Here is a 17,285-nt window from a genome sequence, read left to right on the forward strand (position 1 = left end):
ATTATACATCTATTACCCCCACTGCCCTCAGTGCTGTCACATTGGTTAGTTAGTTCTTGGAAGGTGGGAATTTTTTGCCCTGTGAGTCATTTGAAATGTTCTTGTTAATCAGTAGATTTGGTGGGGATAGCACCACCGTGTTGGGGTTATGATGAGGGATAGCACCACCGTGTTGGGGTTATGATGAGGGATAGCACCACCGTGTTGGGGTTATGATGAGGGATAGCACCACCGTGTTGGGGTTATGATGAGGGATAGCACCACCGTGTTGGGGTTATGATGAGGGATAGCACCACCGTGTTGGGGTTATGATGAGGGATAGCACCACCGTGTTGGGGTTATGATGAGGGATAGCACCACCGTGTTGGGGTTATGATGAGGGATAGCACCACCGTGTTGGGGTTATGATGAGGGATAGCACCACCGTGTTGGGGTTATGATGAGGGATAGCACCACCGTGTTGGGGTTATGATGAGGGATAGCACCACCGTGTTGGGGTTATGATGAGGGATAGCACCACCGTGTTGGGGTTATGATGAGGGATAGCACCACCGTGTTGGGGTTATGATGAGGGATAGCACCACCGTGTTGGGGTTATGATGAGGGATAGCACCACCGTGTTGGGGTTATGATGAGGGATAGCACCACCGTGTTGGGGTTATGATGAGGGATAGCACCACCGTGTTGGGGTTATGATGAGGGATAGCACCACCGTGTTGGGGTTATGATGAGGGATAGCACCACCGTGTTGGGGTTATGATGAGGGATAGCACCACCGTGTTGGGGTTATGATGAGGGATAGCACCACCGTGTTGGGGTTATGATGAGGGATAGCACCACCGTGTTGGGGTTATGATGAGGGATAGCACCACCGTGTTGGGGTTATGATGAGGGATAGCACCACCGTGTTGGGGTTATGATGAGGGATAGCACCACCGTGTTGGGGTTATGATGAGGGATAGCACCACCGTGTTGGGGTTATGATGAGGGATAGCACCACCGTGTTGGGGTTATGATGAGGGCGCCAGGGTTTCCAAACGCGTCTCAGTCTCCCTAACAATGGCTCTTATGGGGATCCCCACACTTGCACTGTCATCCTGTTTCTGAGCAGTCCTATGTGGGGGCTCTGGCAGCAAGTAAGAGAGTGAGGCACAGACCCCCCGCTCCTGTGTGAGAGAATGAGGCACAGACACTCACTCCTGTGTGAGAGACCAAGGCACAGACCCCTGCTCCTGTGTAAGAGAGTGAGACACAGACCCCTCTCCTGTGTGAGAGACCGAGGCACAGACCCCCCGCTCCTGTGTGAGAGAGTGAGACACAGACCCCTCACCTGTGTGAGAGACCGAGGCACAGACCCCCCGCTCCTGTGTGAGAGAATGAGGCACAGACACTCACTCCTGTGTGAGAGACGAAGGCACAGACCCCTGCTCCTGTGTAAGAGAGTGAGACACAGACCCCTCTCCTGTGTGACAGAGTGAGGCACAGACCCCTCTCCTGTGTGACAGAGTGAGTCACAGACCCCCCGCTCCTGTGTGAGAGAATGAGGCACAGACACTCACTCCTGTGTGAGAGACCAAGGCACAGACCCCTGCTCCTGTGTAAGAGAGTGAGACACAGACCCCTCTCCTGTGTGAGAGACCGAGGCACAGACCCCCCGCTCCTGTGTGAGAGAGTGAGACACAGACCCCTCACCTGTGTGAGAGACCGAGGCACAGACCCCCCGCTCCTGTGTGAGAGAATGAGGCACAGACACTCACTCCTGTGTGAGAGACGAAGGCACAGACCCCTGCTCCTGTGTAAGAGAGTGAGACACAGACCCCTCTCCTGTGTGACAGAGTGAGGCACAGACCCCTCTCCTGTGTGACAGAGTGAGTCACAGACCCCCCGCTCCTGTGTGAGAGAATGAGGCACAGACACTCACTCCTGTGTAAGCGACTGACCCCCTGCTGCTGTGTGAGAGACTGAGGTACAGACCCCTGCTCCTGTGTGAGAGAATGAGGCACAGACATTCACTCCTGTGTAAGCGACTGAAGCACAGACCCCCTGCTGCTGTGTGAGAGACTGAGGTACAGACCCCTGCTCCTGTGCAAGAAAGTGAGGCACAGACCCCTACCCAGTCTGAGAGAACGAGGCACAGACCCCCCACTCCTGTGTGGAGCGAACTGTCAGCACCACGTCCCCTCATCCTCCCACAGGCTTCTTTCAAATGCTTCATCCAGCACCAAATTCGTCCTGTTACCACTGGCTCCCCCCTCATCATCCATGAATTCTGAATTGATCTCTAAATACACGTGGTTCCAATGAGTTCACTTGATTTCTGTGCCAATGAAATGGCAGAACTGTTTCGTGTTTAAAAATCCATCCATCTTTCAACTGCTTATTCGGTACAGGGTCATGGAGAGCCTGGAGCCTATCCCAGGAAGTACAGGCAGGGGAATCGCTGTCTGATGTGCCAGTCTGCCACAGGGCATAAACATAATGACACAATCAGTCACATTATGGGCAATTCAGAGTCACTGATTCACCAAAACTGCAGGTCTTTGCACTTCTGGATGAAACAGGAGTACTCAGAGGAACCATGGAGGAGTGAGTCCGCAGTGCTGCCATGTTTTCTACCACATGTGTTTTTTAAAATGTGAATTTATCATCAGATATTTGTGGAATAAGATCCAGAAATGCTTGTCTCCCAGGTCTGCTGGAAATTCATTTCAGCAACGTGAAGAGCATTATGTCTGTAACATCTGCTCAGTTGGCCTAAATCCTACCTGCCTTCCAGGTTGGTCGTATTGTGTGCTCACAACAGAGTTTGACGTGTTTACTTCATTGGTCTTTTCCATTCTTCATTTATTACCTAGTATAGAGTATCCTGTGATATTTATTTTGAGGTGTCTCTTTCCTTTTTGGAAGTAGAATGGAGCTGTTAGTTTGGGGTTTTCTAGATAGCAACAGCAAAATCAGTTACCGCCAACTACACCTGGGATGCTGAAAGAATGGGCCATGAGATGTCACATGACCGATTGGTAGATCAGATTGTGGTAATGAACTGTACCAGGACAGCTTCACATAGAGTCTGGGTCTTGGGTGAAAGGCTGGAGCATCGCCAGTTGATTGTAGAATCAAATTCTGAAAGTAAAAGCAGGCCGAGGTGTTTTCAAGTGGGTCATCCCAGCTTAAGATGCTTCTTGGCACGAAAACACGAGATGCGTCAGTTTCAGAGGTCGGCTCGGGGTCGGTTCCAGTTCGCCAAAAAGCACGTAGCGTTCAGTCTGCACCAGCCTTAACCGCGTTCGCACGGGCGGCCGATTCCACAAGCAGATCCCCTGACCTGCGCCAGGAGGTTTGGACGGGAATATCCAGTTGGACAGGATGGATTCTCTGGAAGCCAAGTGTGGTTTTCCACATGGGTCAGGAGGGTGGAAAAATCCCAACATGAGTAAGAGCTCACCGCTTGTCAGCCAGTAGCTTCTCGTGCTGCCTGGACACACTGGGATGCGCACACACCCGGACACACACATACACACACACACACACACACGCACGCAGGCCCGGACTGGATTGTCTTGCCAGGAATGCCTGGCTCGTTATTCTTCGGAGATGTTTTTGTCATCAGTGTAGACGGCCTGTAATGTGGTGCTGTTCTGTGCAAATGACTCTGGCTTCTTGGAAAGCCGGCTGTGCAGACTGTCTTTTATGCTTCTGGTAGAGTATTACTTGAAGGTGCTTTTAATGCACAGTGATCTACAATACTTTTACTGTATAATTACTGTCCCCCCCAGGCAGCAGTCAGAAGCCTCATTGAGAAATATGAACCCCAGTCTCTCATCTCCCATTCGCAGTTACGCATAGTAATTAGGGAAGATGAGCCCGTCGCCCCTGCTGGGCAGCTCAATGGTTACCATGACTACAGAAGCTCATCTTCTGTGAGGTCATTGTACTGGTTCTGACCACATAGGCCGTGATTCCCGCAGGTAGCACTCTGCAGCTACTGAGAGGCACCACTTCCAGGAGAGTGAACGTAAACGCCCGCCTCGCTGTTTCGGAAGTTTTCTTCTATGATTAAAAGTCAGATAAATGTCAGTGCTTTGCTCTCGAAGAGAGTTTATAATTTCTTTGCGGCATCTTTACATTACAGGGCTAGATGAGCATTCGCTTCTTTGGGCTGTGCAAAACAGCAAATAAATTGAGGGATGAAAGCCAGTGAGGAAAGCATGCGGGAGGCGCCTGGCTCATTTGACACGCTTCGCTTCCTTCTGTTTGGTCTGCCCTCATTTAGCAAGACAAAGGCCCCCTCCGCCTTTCATGGTGTATTTTTGTGAAGGTGGCTCTCCGCTTTTTCTGTCCATTCCCTGAATGTATTAATCTGCATCAGGCCAGGCTTTGCCACCGCTGCTTGTCTCGAGGCCTGGAATAAATGTCACACAGCGGTGGTGGGAGTGCAGGCAGGATAACGACTCGTGGACCCCCAGAAAACCTCACAGGGAATCGGAACAGCTACAGATAAGCTGCTCTTACGGACCAGCGTGCCTCTAACTGGGGAGTGTTGGCTACAATCATTTGTTAGGTTGCTCACTTAACCTACATCAAATATTTGCCTTTGTTTTTCACCATCAGAGGGGAAAAGGGGGAGTGGGAAGCCCTCAGTGGGGGGCGCAGCCTAAGGGGGCCGTTGGTTTATTTGTGAAAGAGTTCCATCTAAGCGTGACACATTATCTACAAGACGGTCCCTGCTGAGTCGTCACCCCCCCCCCCCCCCCCCCAAAAAAGCTTGGCCCCTGCCGGCCCCTGCCGGCCCCTGCCGGCCCCTCCCCCACATAGCTCACAGCAAGTTTCAGCCCTGCTCAAGATGGTGCTGCTGATATTTACATATTTTATTTCCCCACTTGATTCACCTGATCCGTGCTGTTTGGAAAGTAATTTTTTTTTGTTGCACGACTCAAACAAAAACTCTTGGGGACAGCAAAGTAGGGGGGCAGGGAACCACAGAAACCCCCCCTCAAAGCAAGCAGCAATATAGGGTCTCCTGTTAGAGTTAAATGGAGCAGAAATCAGCTCTAGCCTACTCCCTTTCCCCGCCTCCCCAGGCCTCGTGATGCCATGCCCCCCTTCATCAGATGAACAGCAGCGTTAAAATCACATTTCTGGCTGCCACATCCCGCGCACTAATCGGCCGGCCCCAGGGCAGAGTGCCCCGCGCTCCAGGATTCAGAGCGGGGCCTGCGCTCGCTAACGTCTGACGCGTGGGGGGTGGCATAGGAGAAGCTCTCACGGCTCATGCTCTATAGCTTTCTACCCACGCTGCCCTTTTTTAAGCACAGAATGTGAATCCGAGAGTATGATGTGTGTGTGTGTGTGTGTGTGTGTGTGTGTGTGTGTGTGTGTGTGTGTGTGACTGGCTGCCTGAGCTGTGTCCCCGGGGGAAGGGGGGGGCCCTGTTGTTCCAGTGAGCCGTGTCCCCCCAGCAGGAGATGTCAGGAGCTGTTCCTGTGGGCCGTGCTGATGTCTAACTCCTCTGGCCCCCCCTCTAATGAAGCCTGCCCCACCCGGCTAGGCACCGCACGCCTGTGTTTGTTTAATGGGGCTCAGGGGACTTTGGGGGGGGTGTTGCTCCCACGGCCTCTGAGGTGTGCGCTCTGTTATCATGAACATGCACTTAGTTCCCTAATTACATACTTTCAGCTGTTAAAGCATTAAGTGTGCACCCACTTCCTGGTGAAACCTGGCCTCAAAGACAAGAGTCTGGGAAACAATATGCCTTTGGACATGGATTATGTTCAGATTCCTGCTTATAACGCACTTACACATTTTGTACAGTGTCGTAAAATACTCTCCCCAGTCACATGACTCTTTGTTTTTTTTTCCTGACTGATGTGTACACAGGTATCAGTGTAAAAGATGGCCACATCTTGTGATGAATTTTCACCAGGCTGATATCTTTAAGCTATTATTTTGGAAAAAAGAAATCTATATATAATTTATGGGGTTATTATGAAATTATGATCCTTGTAAAGTGAGTTCTGCTGATATTAAGGTGCGAGCCGCTAAATAATCTGAGTAATGAGCTGTAAATATTGCGTAAATAAGCTGTCAGAGATATTTTTGTGTTTTGATGTTGTATCTGTACTTTAATGAATAAGGGCAGCCTGGACCTGAGTCGTGACCCTGGGAGACAAAGGTTTTTAGGGATACGATGAAAAGCTGCATCATTAGTGTGCATGTTCTCCCCGACTGGACGTTTGGAATGAATCTGCAGCTCTGTTACTGCCCTGCCTTGAGATGTGTTATAACCGGCGTGACCATCAAGGTGTGACCTTGAAGGCGGAGGCTGAAGGTGTCCCGTATGCAGAGAGTCACGCCGGACGCTCGTTTCCGGGCACGATCTGACGGGTCCTGCCTGGAAGCTGAATGACTCTTGGTAGGGGTTCCCAGCACATGGTGGTGTCATTTTTTTTCTTCTTGTAATTCATGTTTATTCCTTGTAATATTACTTTATGTGCATGTATTTTATACCCACCTAAATCTGGAAGTGTAGTAAGTTATAGAATATGTTAGTCACTGCTCTAAAAAAACATACTTGAGAAATGGGCCTTTCCTGTGGAATAAGGAGTTAATTTGAGAAATTCCTGGAAATAGAAATCTGTAATTCCTTATTAGGAATGCAATTTGTGTTCCAAAAATAGTTTGAAATTTGTATTTTTTTCCACTTTTACTTTAAGGAGTTCACTCTCAGGTTTTGTGTAATTTATTCTATTTGTGTGTGTGTGTGTGTGTGTGTGTGTGAGAGAGAAAGAGAGAGAGGGTATACCTATCCTTATGGGGGATACAATGTCCCCATAGCGTGATAAATATCCATTTTTTCCCCATAAGGGAAAACTGTATTTTATGAAAATCAGTGACTGCTATGAAAAAGCTAAAAATGCAAAAACTCTTGTATTTTGCTGGGTTATTTATGCTTGCGGTTAGGGCAGGGTTGGGGTTAAGGCTGTCATAGTTAGTGTTATAGCATTTTTCCCATAGAAGTGAATGAGCGGTCCCCATAAGGATAGGTATACCCTACGTGTGTGTGTGTGTGTGTGTGTGTGTGTGTGTATGTGTGTGCGCGTGTGTACAGTTTACAGTACCAGTCAGAAGCTTGTTGGCCCTTGGAATCATAATAATCTTTATTTTAACAGGAGTAAAAATCAGCCTTATAGATTAATAAGTGAAAATTTGAAGTATTTGGGTTCATTTCCCTTGCATTTGTAAGACTCAGAGCAGATGAGCACATAAGTTCTGCTTGTGTTGCTAGGTGACCCTTAGCAAATCAGCAGTGGCTATCAAAGCACACTTCAAAGGCATACCACCACGTTAGGGTTTCAGATGCTGGGGCAGTCCTGCATTCTTCAACAAGATAGCAACCAAGAACACGTCTCCAGATCGTGCAAGAATTATCTGAAAATGATAGGAAGTTATGGGCCAATAACCTGGCCTGTGCTGCTTCCAGTCCCACAGAATTGGTGTGGCAGGAACTGAGCGACCTAGAAGCCCCCTCTCTCAGAAGTGCTGGAAGGCACGTCAGGTGACCCCCTGCCTATTGTGTTCGCGAAGCTGTCATCAAGAAAAATAACGGCTCATGCGAAATGCAGTTTTCACTTTCTATGAACACAGTTTTTTGTGCTGCTTTGATTATTTATATGTGTTTTTATTTTCAAGTATTTAACAGAAAATGTATTATGGAAGAAAAGCTGCGTGGGTACTGCATATGAGCTGCTGGTATAAGGCTAATATGTGTGCTGTCTCTGTGAGAAAGGGAACAATGATTAATGAGTGTAAAGCGGGAGAGGTGAGCAGAGTCCCGGCAGAGTGAGAGGAAACTCGAGCCGTGCGGTCAGGACAGAATGTCCTGCCACCTGCCGTCTGTCCTCAGGGCATCCCTGTCACACTCTCTCCCCTCCTGCCCACCCCATGGCACGGAAATGCTGCTCCACTGATGTTTCAGTGTCAAGCTGCTTTCCATCGGAACGTGTCACCGGTAGGGCGGCGGCCTGGCGGGGAACCGGCGGTACGGCAGACTGGCGATGTGAGCTGGTCGGTTGCCACGGAGAGGGAGGAGCCAAGGGCATGGAGCTGGGAGGGTCGCAATACGCCTGTCCTTCTAATTTCCTAGTTACTTTGATCAGAGGCACTCCAGCCCCCCCCCCCCCCACTTCAGAAACAGATACTTTTTCTCTCACGACAGACCCAATGAATAAACACAAACTGTTAGGATTCTTAGACAGAAAATAGAAATTAGAAAATGCAAAAAACTGTTAGTTGAACACTGGCACAGTGGTGTGAGGGTTAGCACTGTGGTCTCACACCTCTGGGACCAGGGTTCGAGTCTCTGCCACGACTCTATGTGTGTGGAGTTTGCATGTTCTTCCTGTGTCATTGTTGGGTTTCCTCCAGCTTGCTCTCACAGTCCAAAATCATGCTAAAGTGAGCTGTTTCCAAACAGCCTGTAGGTATGAGTGTGTGTGTCACCGGTGTGTATGCCACCCCATCCTGGGTTATTCCGTGTCGTGCACACGTAACTTCTGGGATAGGGTCCGGACCCCTGCAACACTGCATAGGACAAGCAGGTAAAAAAAAAATAAATAGATGGATACAAGTTTGGGCCTATAGCGACAAATTAGTTTTGTAGGGGGTTCCATCTAGGGCTTTTGCAGATCGGAGGGGGCTAAAGCAAATTTCATGATGGGTTCAGATTACTTGTTCACTATCTGACTGCATGTCTGACCAGTAATAAAAAAAATTTCGGAGGGGGGGAGGTTCAAACCCACTAATTTACTATGTGGCTACAAGCCTGCAGTATCATACTGTATGTATTCCTCTCCTCTGCGTTGACCTTGGCTGTGAGAAAGTAGGTTTCTAGCACTCATGCACTGTCACAGGTGCGGTGAATATTGTGCTAGCATGTGACGTGGAGCCGTATATTTGAAATGTATTACATTTGTGTTGATTGATATTATTAGGCATATTTCCTGTTAGAGTTTTGTGCGATTTCTCCTGTACACCTGTCTAAGGATAGCTCTGTTCCCACAGCAAGCAATAACGATCAGGTGGCACCGCTTTCAGATTGGCACGGGCCCTCGAGCTCCAAACCCTGACAAATGCACCAGGTAACCCGGAGCAAGGCTGACCCTTCGCTCTGACTCTCTCCTGCATGAGTGCCACATTCAGACATGAAATAATTTCTATGTAGCTGCACTTACATACAAATGGCAAATACAGTATTTCTTTTAATTTATATCCCAGTAAGACTTTTGAAATGTCGAAGAAAAAAAAAAAAACACGAAATGCTTTGGCGTGTAGGAGCTGCCCGCTTAAGGTCACACAGCAGTGCCTTTTTGTCCTGCGGGCCCGTGGGCTGCTATGGGTCAGACCATGGCTAAACTCTTCAAAGGACACTTAGGCCCCCAGAATCTGGAATCATCCAGCTATATTGGCCCCCCACAGAGGTCATCGCCCCCACAAATGCCTGTCTGCTTTCCCAGCAGGAAAAATAACTGCATCATTGTATTACGGTGGCTGCTGGACTTGCGGTGCCGCTCACGCTGAGGACGATTCAGGACGGACCTGTCGTGATATGAATTTCAGCTTTTACCGTAAAATGTACGGAGATTATCTTATGTAGGGGTGAACTGGAAGCTGCAGGGGAGTTATGTACTCATAAAAACCTTGTGATGTTCTGTAATTTTATGACCTATTGAAAACGTTGTTTGAATCCATTCTATCTACCTATTACCTTTTATGTGGCGATGTTAAGTTGTAACACTCACTGTTAGTCATTAGCATTGTTTGCAACTTAGCAAACTTAATTTGTGTAACAGCTTCAGTATTTTAATCGCATGCTTTAAATTATGTTCCCAGTGCTTTCTGGAATACTGACTTTCTAGTTTAAGGTAAACTACAGTGGGTGTCGTCAGATTACTAGTCTTTACTACTTTTGTGGACTCCATCATAACAAGACTAGTTAGGGTTAAATTACCAACAATTGTTTTTACAATATTCTTATAGAAATGTACAGAAGTTATTTTAAAACTCAGATGTAATATACATTAATCAGAGAAGGTTACCGGGAATTGACTTGCGAAATCAGGATGACGCCTTTCAGATAATCACAGAAATGCTGCCTCATGCACAATAGACAGCCATAATGAAATTTCCAATGAAACTGGCAGTCTTTTCTCCTGGTTTCCCCAGCAAACCCTCTCTGTGCAGCCTGCTTAGCCCCCCCCCCCCCCCCCCCCCCCCGAGTCACTCAGGCTGGCAGGGGGCAGCTGCCTATCACTATAGATTATATTACCTGCTGGCCCAGAGCCGCTTCTCACTCGTCATGGCAACCCTATGTCGGAGCCGTTCTCTTGCCTCCTACTTCTCTGCTTCAGCATTACAAAGTTTGCTGTTTACTTTATAGTTGTTCTATCTACGTAGAACTTATAGGAATCGTCAGACTGACTGTGCTTTGGAAGAACTCAAAAAAATTCAACCAAAAAAAAGATTTGTGAAATGAGTTGTGTTGCCGATGTATCCATAGTTACCACCGGAACAGAATGCAAGCGATTGGTATTTGAACTGATAAGGAAAACGCAGATGATCTTGCATATTAAAGATCCTTTGATCTGTAGAGTGAACAAAATGGCTGTAATTTAGGCTTCTCATTGTCAAGATTCCGGCTTTGTCCGGAACATGTGTCACATGTTGCGTGTGACAGAATCAGTCAGTCCATTGATCGCCTTTGCTGATGTCTGAGAGTGGACCCCCCCATAAGAACATAAGAAATTTACAAGAGAGAGAAGGTCATTCGGCCCATCAAGCTCGTTTGGGGAGAACTTAACTAATGGCTCAGAGTTGTTAAAATCTTATCTGGCTCTGATTTAAAGGAACCCAGGGTTTTAGCTTGTGCTACACTAGCAGGAAGACTATTCCATACTCTAACTACACGCTGTGTAAAGAAGTGCTTCCTCAAATTCATTTTAAAATGTTCTTTTGCTAATTTCCACATATGCCCACGAGTTCTAGTATTTAAATTAATACTGAATTAGCCATTTGGCTGAACAGCATCCAGACCTGTTAGAATCTTATATGCCTATCATGTCCCCCCCTTAGTCTTATTTGCTCTTGGATAAACAGATTCTACTCAGCTAACCTCTCCTCATAAGACATTCCTCTCAGACCGGAAATCATTCTCATAGCTCTACATTGCACCTTTTCCAAGGCAGCAATGTCCTTCTTAAGGTATGATGACCAAACCTGCACACAATATTCTAGGTGGGGTCTTACCAAGGACTAATTGTAGTATCACCTCCCTTGACTTAAACTCCACACACATAGAGATGTAAGCCAACATCCTATTGGCTTTTTTTATTGCTTCCCATGTGAAACTGTGTAACATGCTTTCCACCCATGGGTGATGCTAACACTGCTCCCACTCCCGCTGGTTGCTGATGTCTGAAGAACTGCCTGGGGGTGGAGTTAGCTTTCTCAGCCGTGTTTCCACGGAGACACTCCTCATCATCAAAACCCATTCATCAAAACAGTATGATTATTTGGGGGGTATTGTATTTCCTGGTTAGGGTTATTGTAATAATTTGCGCCCATGCCTTATACACATCTTTATAAATGCTGGTAATGTCTTAGTTCTTGACTAATTCATATTGCTTTTCCAAGCATCTATTTATGCATTTTAAATATGTGTCCATCTAATGCCATCCTGTATAGGATCTGTCCTGCCTTCTGTTTCTTGTGGCCTAAACTTAATTTGGATTGTTGGATGGGTAACAGAAAGAATAGATTTGTATGCATGTTTCTTTGGTGGATATCAACATTGTTTTTAGACGTTTTTGTCCTAAGCAAGGAGTGAGGAAAGCTGGAGGTCAGTGAGCACCCGGAACCCCTAGAGGACCTGGGGTATTGGTCTTGCTGAAGGGCTCAGTGATGATTTGATTACTCTACCAGCTAAGGGATTCGAACACACATCCTTGTGGAGCACCTGCAGATGGGTACTGATCCCTAACTGACAGAGATAAACCCCTCCCATAGTATTACTGTGTAGTTGGTTTCCACATGGATAAAACACCTTGACTATGTGTGTTACATAACAGGATAACATAACATGCAGGGATACTGGGCAACTGAAGCAGCTGCCTTCTACTGAGAGAAACGCTTCAGAACTACTGGTTGAAATCCCCTGTGCTTGTGCGGCGTTATAATTTCAGGTATAACGAATGTGGAAACGTAGACAACATGGGTGACATGTGAGTGAGTTGGTTTGTAATTCAGATATTGTTTTCCAAAACCATTTTGTTAATTGAATCCAAGCAGTTCGGTTTGCTGTTCTAGACAGAATGTTCCGGCAGATGGGCGACATTTTTAATTCTTCTTCAGCTCTGCGGTGAATGATGTGGGGCCGGCGCGGTTTCACCACATCCTGCCTTTGCCTGGGTCACATTATCCAGTATAGTGGCTCATCTCACCCCAGTTGGATCCCCTGCAGCTTCTCTGCAGGTCAATTTTGTCGCATCCTTGAGAGCCACAGTGTAATTGGTTCTGGTTTTACTGGGCGGAAATATTATCCAAGATTTACAGTAATAATGGTGAGGCCTGTAAGCAGCATCCCTATAGCTGCACGAGTGCCTGGGGATCCCAGCATCAAGGCAGGACGCTCTCCGGTTGTGGGTTTCAGGTTGTTGAACGAAAGTTTGGTAAGGAGGTGAGAAGAGAAACCTGCAGGGCATCTGTCAGCCAGGACTGAATCGGACCCAGCGGGTGTGTATGTGGGGGGGGGGGGGGGGGGGGGGCTAATAGCAGGCGGGGAAGGAGCAGAAGGGTGGTCATCTGGAGGAGAGAGGGGGAAAGCAGCGAGGAAGGGGGCTTGTCTGACGCACATTCAGTCCCGCGATCATATACGTCTGTCTGGGTTCGGTTCCTGCTCGATTCTTTGAATGGGCAAAACCCCAAATCCCCCTAAAACTCCACAAATATTTACATTACATCTATTTAACAGATGATTTTATTCAATGCGATGTACATTTTTGAGAAAGCAGGCTGAGTCAGTTAAGGGGCCCAATGGTGAAATCACCCTGCTAACTATGGGATTTGAACCAGTGACCTTCCGATGACAGCATCCTAACCCACTGAGACACAAGCTGCCCACATGTATTCCTTCAAACGATCTAGTAAGATTTTATCACATTTTTTTTGGTCATTAAATGTCTCAATTTTTTTCAGTTAGTGAATGAATTTGAGTTTGTGAATGTCTGAATAAAGACAGTGGGTGTTTCTGTGGTTTCATGAGAAGTATGCAGAATAAAGTCCTTTTATTTCTCGTTCGGCCAATTATATTTTAAACAAAGGGATGCCTTACATACTCATTCTGAAGTTTGGCTGATAGTTTTACTGGCTTGATTTTCTGCTATTCAGAGCCAGACTGACTGTGTGCAGGAGATACAGTGTGTGGATGGAGAAAGATATGAGAAATGGGAGCCAGATGGGTGGGGGCGGGAAGAGCGTTTATAGCCACCTGTTGGATAGTGGGCTGCGTCACCCTGCATACTAAATGGGCTTTTCTCATGTGACAGCCTAAAATTATGGCTTCCGTCACTGTTCACATTCCACTGTCAGTTTTAGACTTATTAACGTATTTCTCTGTTCAGATTGCTTTATCTGAAGTAAGAGCAGCCCTCAGCTCGCTGTCCTCCTCATACCATCACTCTGCTCCCTGTCAAACTCACACGTTGCTCTGTTCGCTGTCCTCCTCACACGTCACTCTGCTCGCTGTCCTCCTCGCACGTCACTCTGCTCGCTGTCCTCCTCACACTGTCACTACTCTTTGTCCTCCTCACACCATCACTCTGCTCACTGTCCTCCTCACACCGTCACTCTGCTCGCTGTCCTCCTCGCACATCACTCTGCTCGCTGTCCTCCTCGCACCGTCACTCTGCTCGCTGTCCTCCTCACACGTCACTCTGCTCGCTGCCCTCCTCACACTGTCACTACTCTTTGTCCTCCTCACACCGTCACTCTGCTCGCTGTCCTCCTCGCACATCACTCTGCTCGCTGTCCTCCTCACACGTCACTCTGCTCGCTGTCCTCCTCACACTGTCACTACTCTTTGTCCTCCTCACACCGTCACTCTGCTCGTTGTCCTCCTCACACCATCACTCTGCTCACTGTCCTCCTCACACCGTCACTCTGCTCGCTGTCCTCCTCGCACATCACTCTGCTCGCTGTCCTCCTCGCACCGTCACTCTGCTCGCTGTCCTCCTCACACGTCACTCTGCTCGCTGTCCTCCTCACACCGTCACTCTGGCAATCAGAGCAGCCTTTTTGACACTACACAGACAGGCTTTGTTCCTCCACATATCCGCCTGTGGTGATTTACTTGCCACTGGCTGTGGCCTTTGGAGGAAGCATTTTACCCCCCAGAGCTCACTGGATCATGCTGGGAGGGGGGCTTGTGATTAAGCCCCACATCCTCTCTAAATAACACAACACTGTTTGTCTGTCATGGTCTAGGAGAATGTGTGTTCTCTAGAGATTTAACAGGCCCTGTGAAATGCCCTGTAACCTTAATGGTCTGCCAATGTGCTCTCAGAATTGGGGGTCACATGTCTGTTTCAAGCACCCTCAGCATATTAAAAGAAGGGGAGTGTGAAGTCCTCTAGATTTTCTCGTCTTGCAATAAGGAGGATGGGGAAACGAGCTGGGGGGGGGGGGGGGGGGAGAGATCTACAGATTGGGAAACCTTACGTATGTGTATCTCTGCTTTGGAGGATTTGCAGCTCAAAGTTCCACTGATTTTTCCTGTTTGTTTTTCCCTAGTTAAGTCTTAGAATCATTAGATTAGTTTATTTTCCAGAAAAGCCACAGCAGTCTTGGACAGCAGCTCAAATGAAAGGATGAAAACTGCAACACCAGCCTTGGTCTAAGCAGTGGCTTAACATAGTGGTGTCTTTGTGGTACTTAAGTCATTCATGTAAAGCTTCTGATTATGTAAGTGGAAGGGGACTGTGAGCAGCTTTGTATAAAAATGTCACGTTTGGAATTAAATGGCAGATAGGTGCTGCAGACACTGTCTCTGATGACATGGGAAAACTCCATGTATGAATAATGTATTGCGTACTTAATGCCCTGCTTTTAGGAAACAGGGTGAAACTGAAGCCTGTAGCAGAGATGTGCGGGATAGTGCCCATCTGACAGATCTGTCTGGTTGAAGGTCTCGGAGCACAGGGCGTCTACGGTGACAGAAGAAGAGGTGGAGGAAGGGCAGCCGGAAGGCGGGGAGGATGACCTGAGTCCAGAGGAGAGGCGCGTTTTGGAGAGAAAGATGAAGAAGCTACGCAATAAGGAGGAGAAGAAGAGGCTGAAAACAGAGGGGAAGACGGTGAAGAAGCATGAGATGGAGAAGGCCTCAGCCACCCAGCTGGCCCTGGAGTATCTCACATGGTGAGAGATGAACTGTCCTCCCTGTACAACTGGGAGATTATCCCAATGGGGGATTGTCACGATGGGATATTGTCATAATAGGGGATTGTTATGATGGGGGATTGTAATGATGGGAGATTATCATGATGGCGGTTTGTTATGATGGGAGATTATCCTAATGGGGGATTATCACGATGGGATATTGTCATAATAGGGGATTGTTATGATGGGGGATTGTAATGATGGGAGATTATCATGATGGCGGATTGTTATGATGGGAGATTATCCCAATGGGGGATTATCACGATGGGATATTGTCATAATAGAGGATTGTTATGATGGGGGATTGTAATGATGGGAGATTATCATGATGGCGGATTGTTATGATGGGAGATTATCCCAATGGGGGATTGTCACGATGGGATATTGTCATAATAGGGGATTGTTATGATGGGGGATTGTAATGATGGGAGATTATCATGATGGCGGATTGTTATGATGGGAGATTATCACGATGGGGGATTGTTACGATGGGAGATTATCCCAATGGGGGATTGTCACGATGGGATATTGTCATAATAGGGGATTGTTATGATGGGGGATTGTAATGATGGGAGATTATCATGATGGCGGATTGTTATGATGGGAGATTATCACGATGGGGGATTGTTACGATGGGAGATTATCATGATGGGGGATTGTTACGATGGGATATTGTCATAATAGGGGATTGTTATGATGGGGGATTGTAATGATGGGAGATTATCATGATGGCGGATTGTTATGATGGGAGATTATCACAATGGGGGATTGTTACGATGGGAGATTATCATGATGGGGGATTGTTACGATGGGATATTGTCATAATAGGGGATTATTATGATGGGGGATTGTAATGATAGGAGATTATCACGATGGGGGATTGTTACGATGGGGCATTATCATGATGGGGGATTGTCATGATGGGAGATTATCATGATGGGGGATTGTAACAATGGAAGATTATCTTGATGGGAGATTATCACCATGGGGGATTGTTACGATGGGAGATTATCACAATGGAGAATTGTTACGATGGGAGATTATCCCCATGGGGGGTTGTCATGATGGGAGATTATCACGATGGGGGATTAATGATGGGTGATTATCATGATGGGAGACTATCACGATTGAGGATTGTTACGATGAGAGATTATAATTATGGGAGATTATCACAATGGAGGATTGTTACAATGGGAGATTATCAGGATGGGGGATTGTTACGATGGGAGATTATCAAGATGGAGGATTGTTACGATGGGAGATTATCTTGATGGGGGATTGTCACAATGAGAAATGATTGTCACAATGGGAGAATATCCCAATGGTGGATTATCCTAGTGATAATCCCTCTGATTTTCATGCTGCCCGGATGCTACTTACTGTAATTATGTCAAGTATTCCTGAAGACAAAGCCCTCGCATTCATCGCCTGGAGCTTTGCCAGAATGCCTTGCTCTGCGGCTTCTTTTTTCCATCTTGAAGGAATTCATAAACAAGTTTGTCCCCCCTTTGTTATGCCTAACCTCAGGATTCATAACAGCTCTGTTTTTGATATGCAGTCAGACAGAAATGAAAAGACATATTTTTCTTATTTGCTTGGCACGGGACATCCTGCCATTGTGAGAGCCCCGGCTGGGGACATTCTACTGGGTTTGGTAAAAACAGAATGGCATAAATAATAGGCTGGATATTGCATTACCAGCAGACCATCGTAAGTAATATGGATGATGCCATGTGACCTGCTTTCTCTCAGCCCTGCTGCGTGTTCCTACTTCTACAAAAAAGAAGTCAGTCCAGCAC

General features: G+C 47.2%; 1 protein-coding gene across 4 annotated transcripts in view; it reads left to right on the forward strand.

Moving 5' to 3' along the window:
• LOC125741957 (uncharacterized protein C7orf50 homolog) overlaps positions 1-17,285 on the forward strand; it is a 90,238-nt gene that overhangs the window by 64,941 nt on the left and 8,012 nt on the right. For all 4 annotated transcript variants that reach the window (XM_049013531.1, XM_049013533.1, XM_049013534.1 and 1 more), the window contains exon 4: positions 15,236-15,465. In XM_049013531.1, the coding sequence (XP_048869488.1) occupies positions 15,236-15,465 (230 nt within the window). The remainder of the gene's footprint in view (positions 1-15,235; positions 15,466-17,285) is intronic.

The sequence above is a fragment of the Brienomyrus brachyistius genome, chromosome 5 (genome assembly GCF_023856365.1).
Source record: "Brienomyrus brachyistius isolate T26 chromosome 5, BBRACH_0.4, whole genome shotgun sequence".
Taxonomy (NCBI): Eukaryota; Metazoa; Chordata; class Actinopteri; order Osteoglossiformes; family Mormyridae; genus Brienomyrus; species Brienomyrus brachyistius.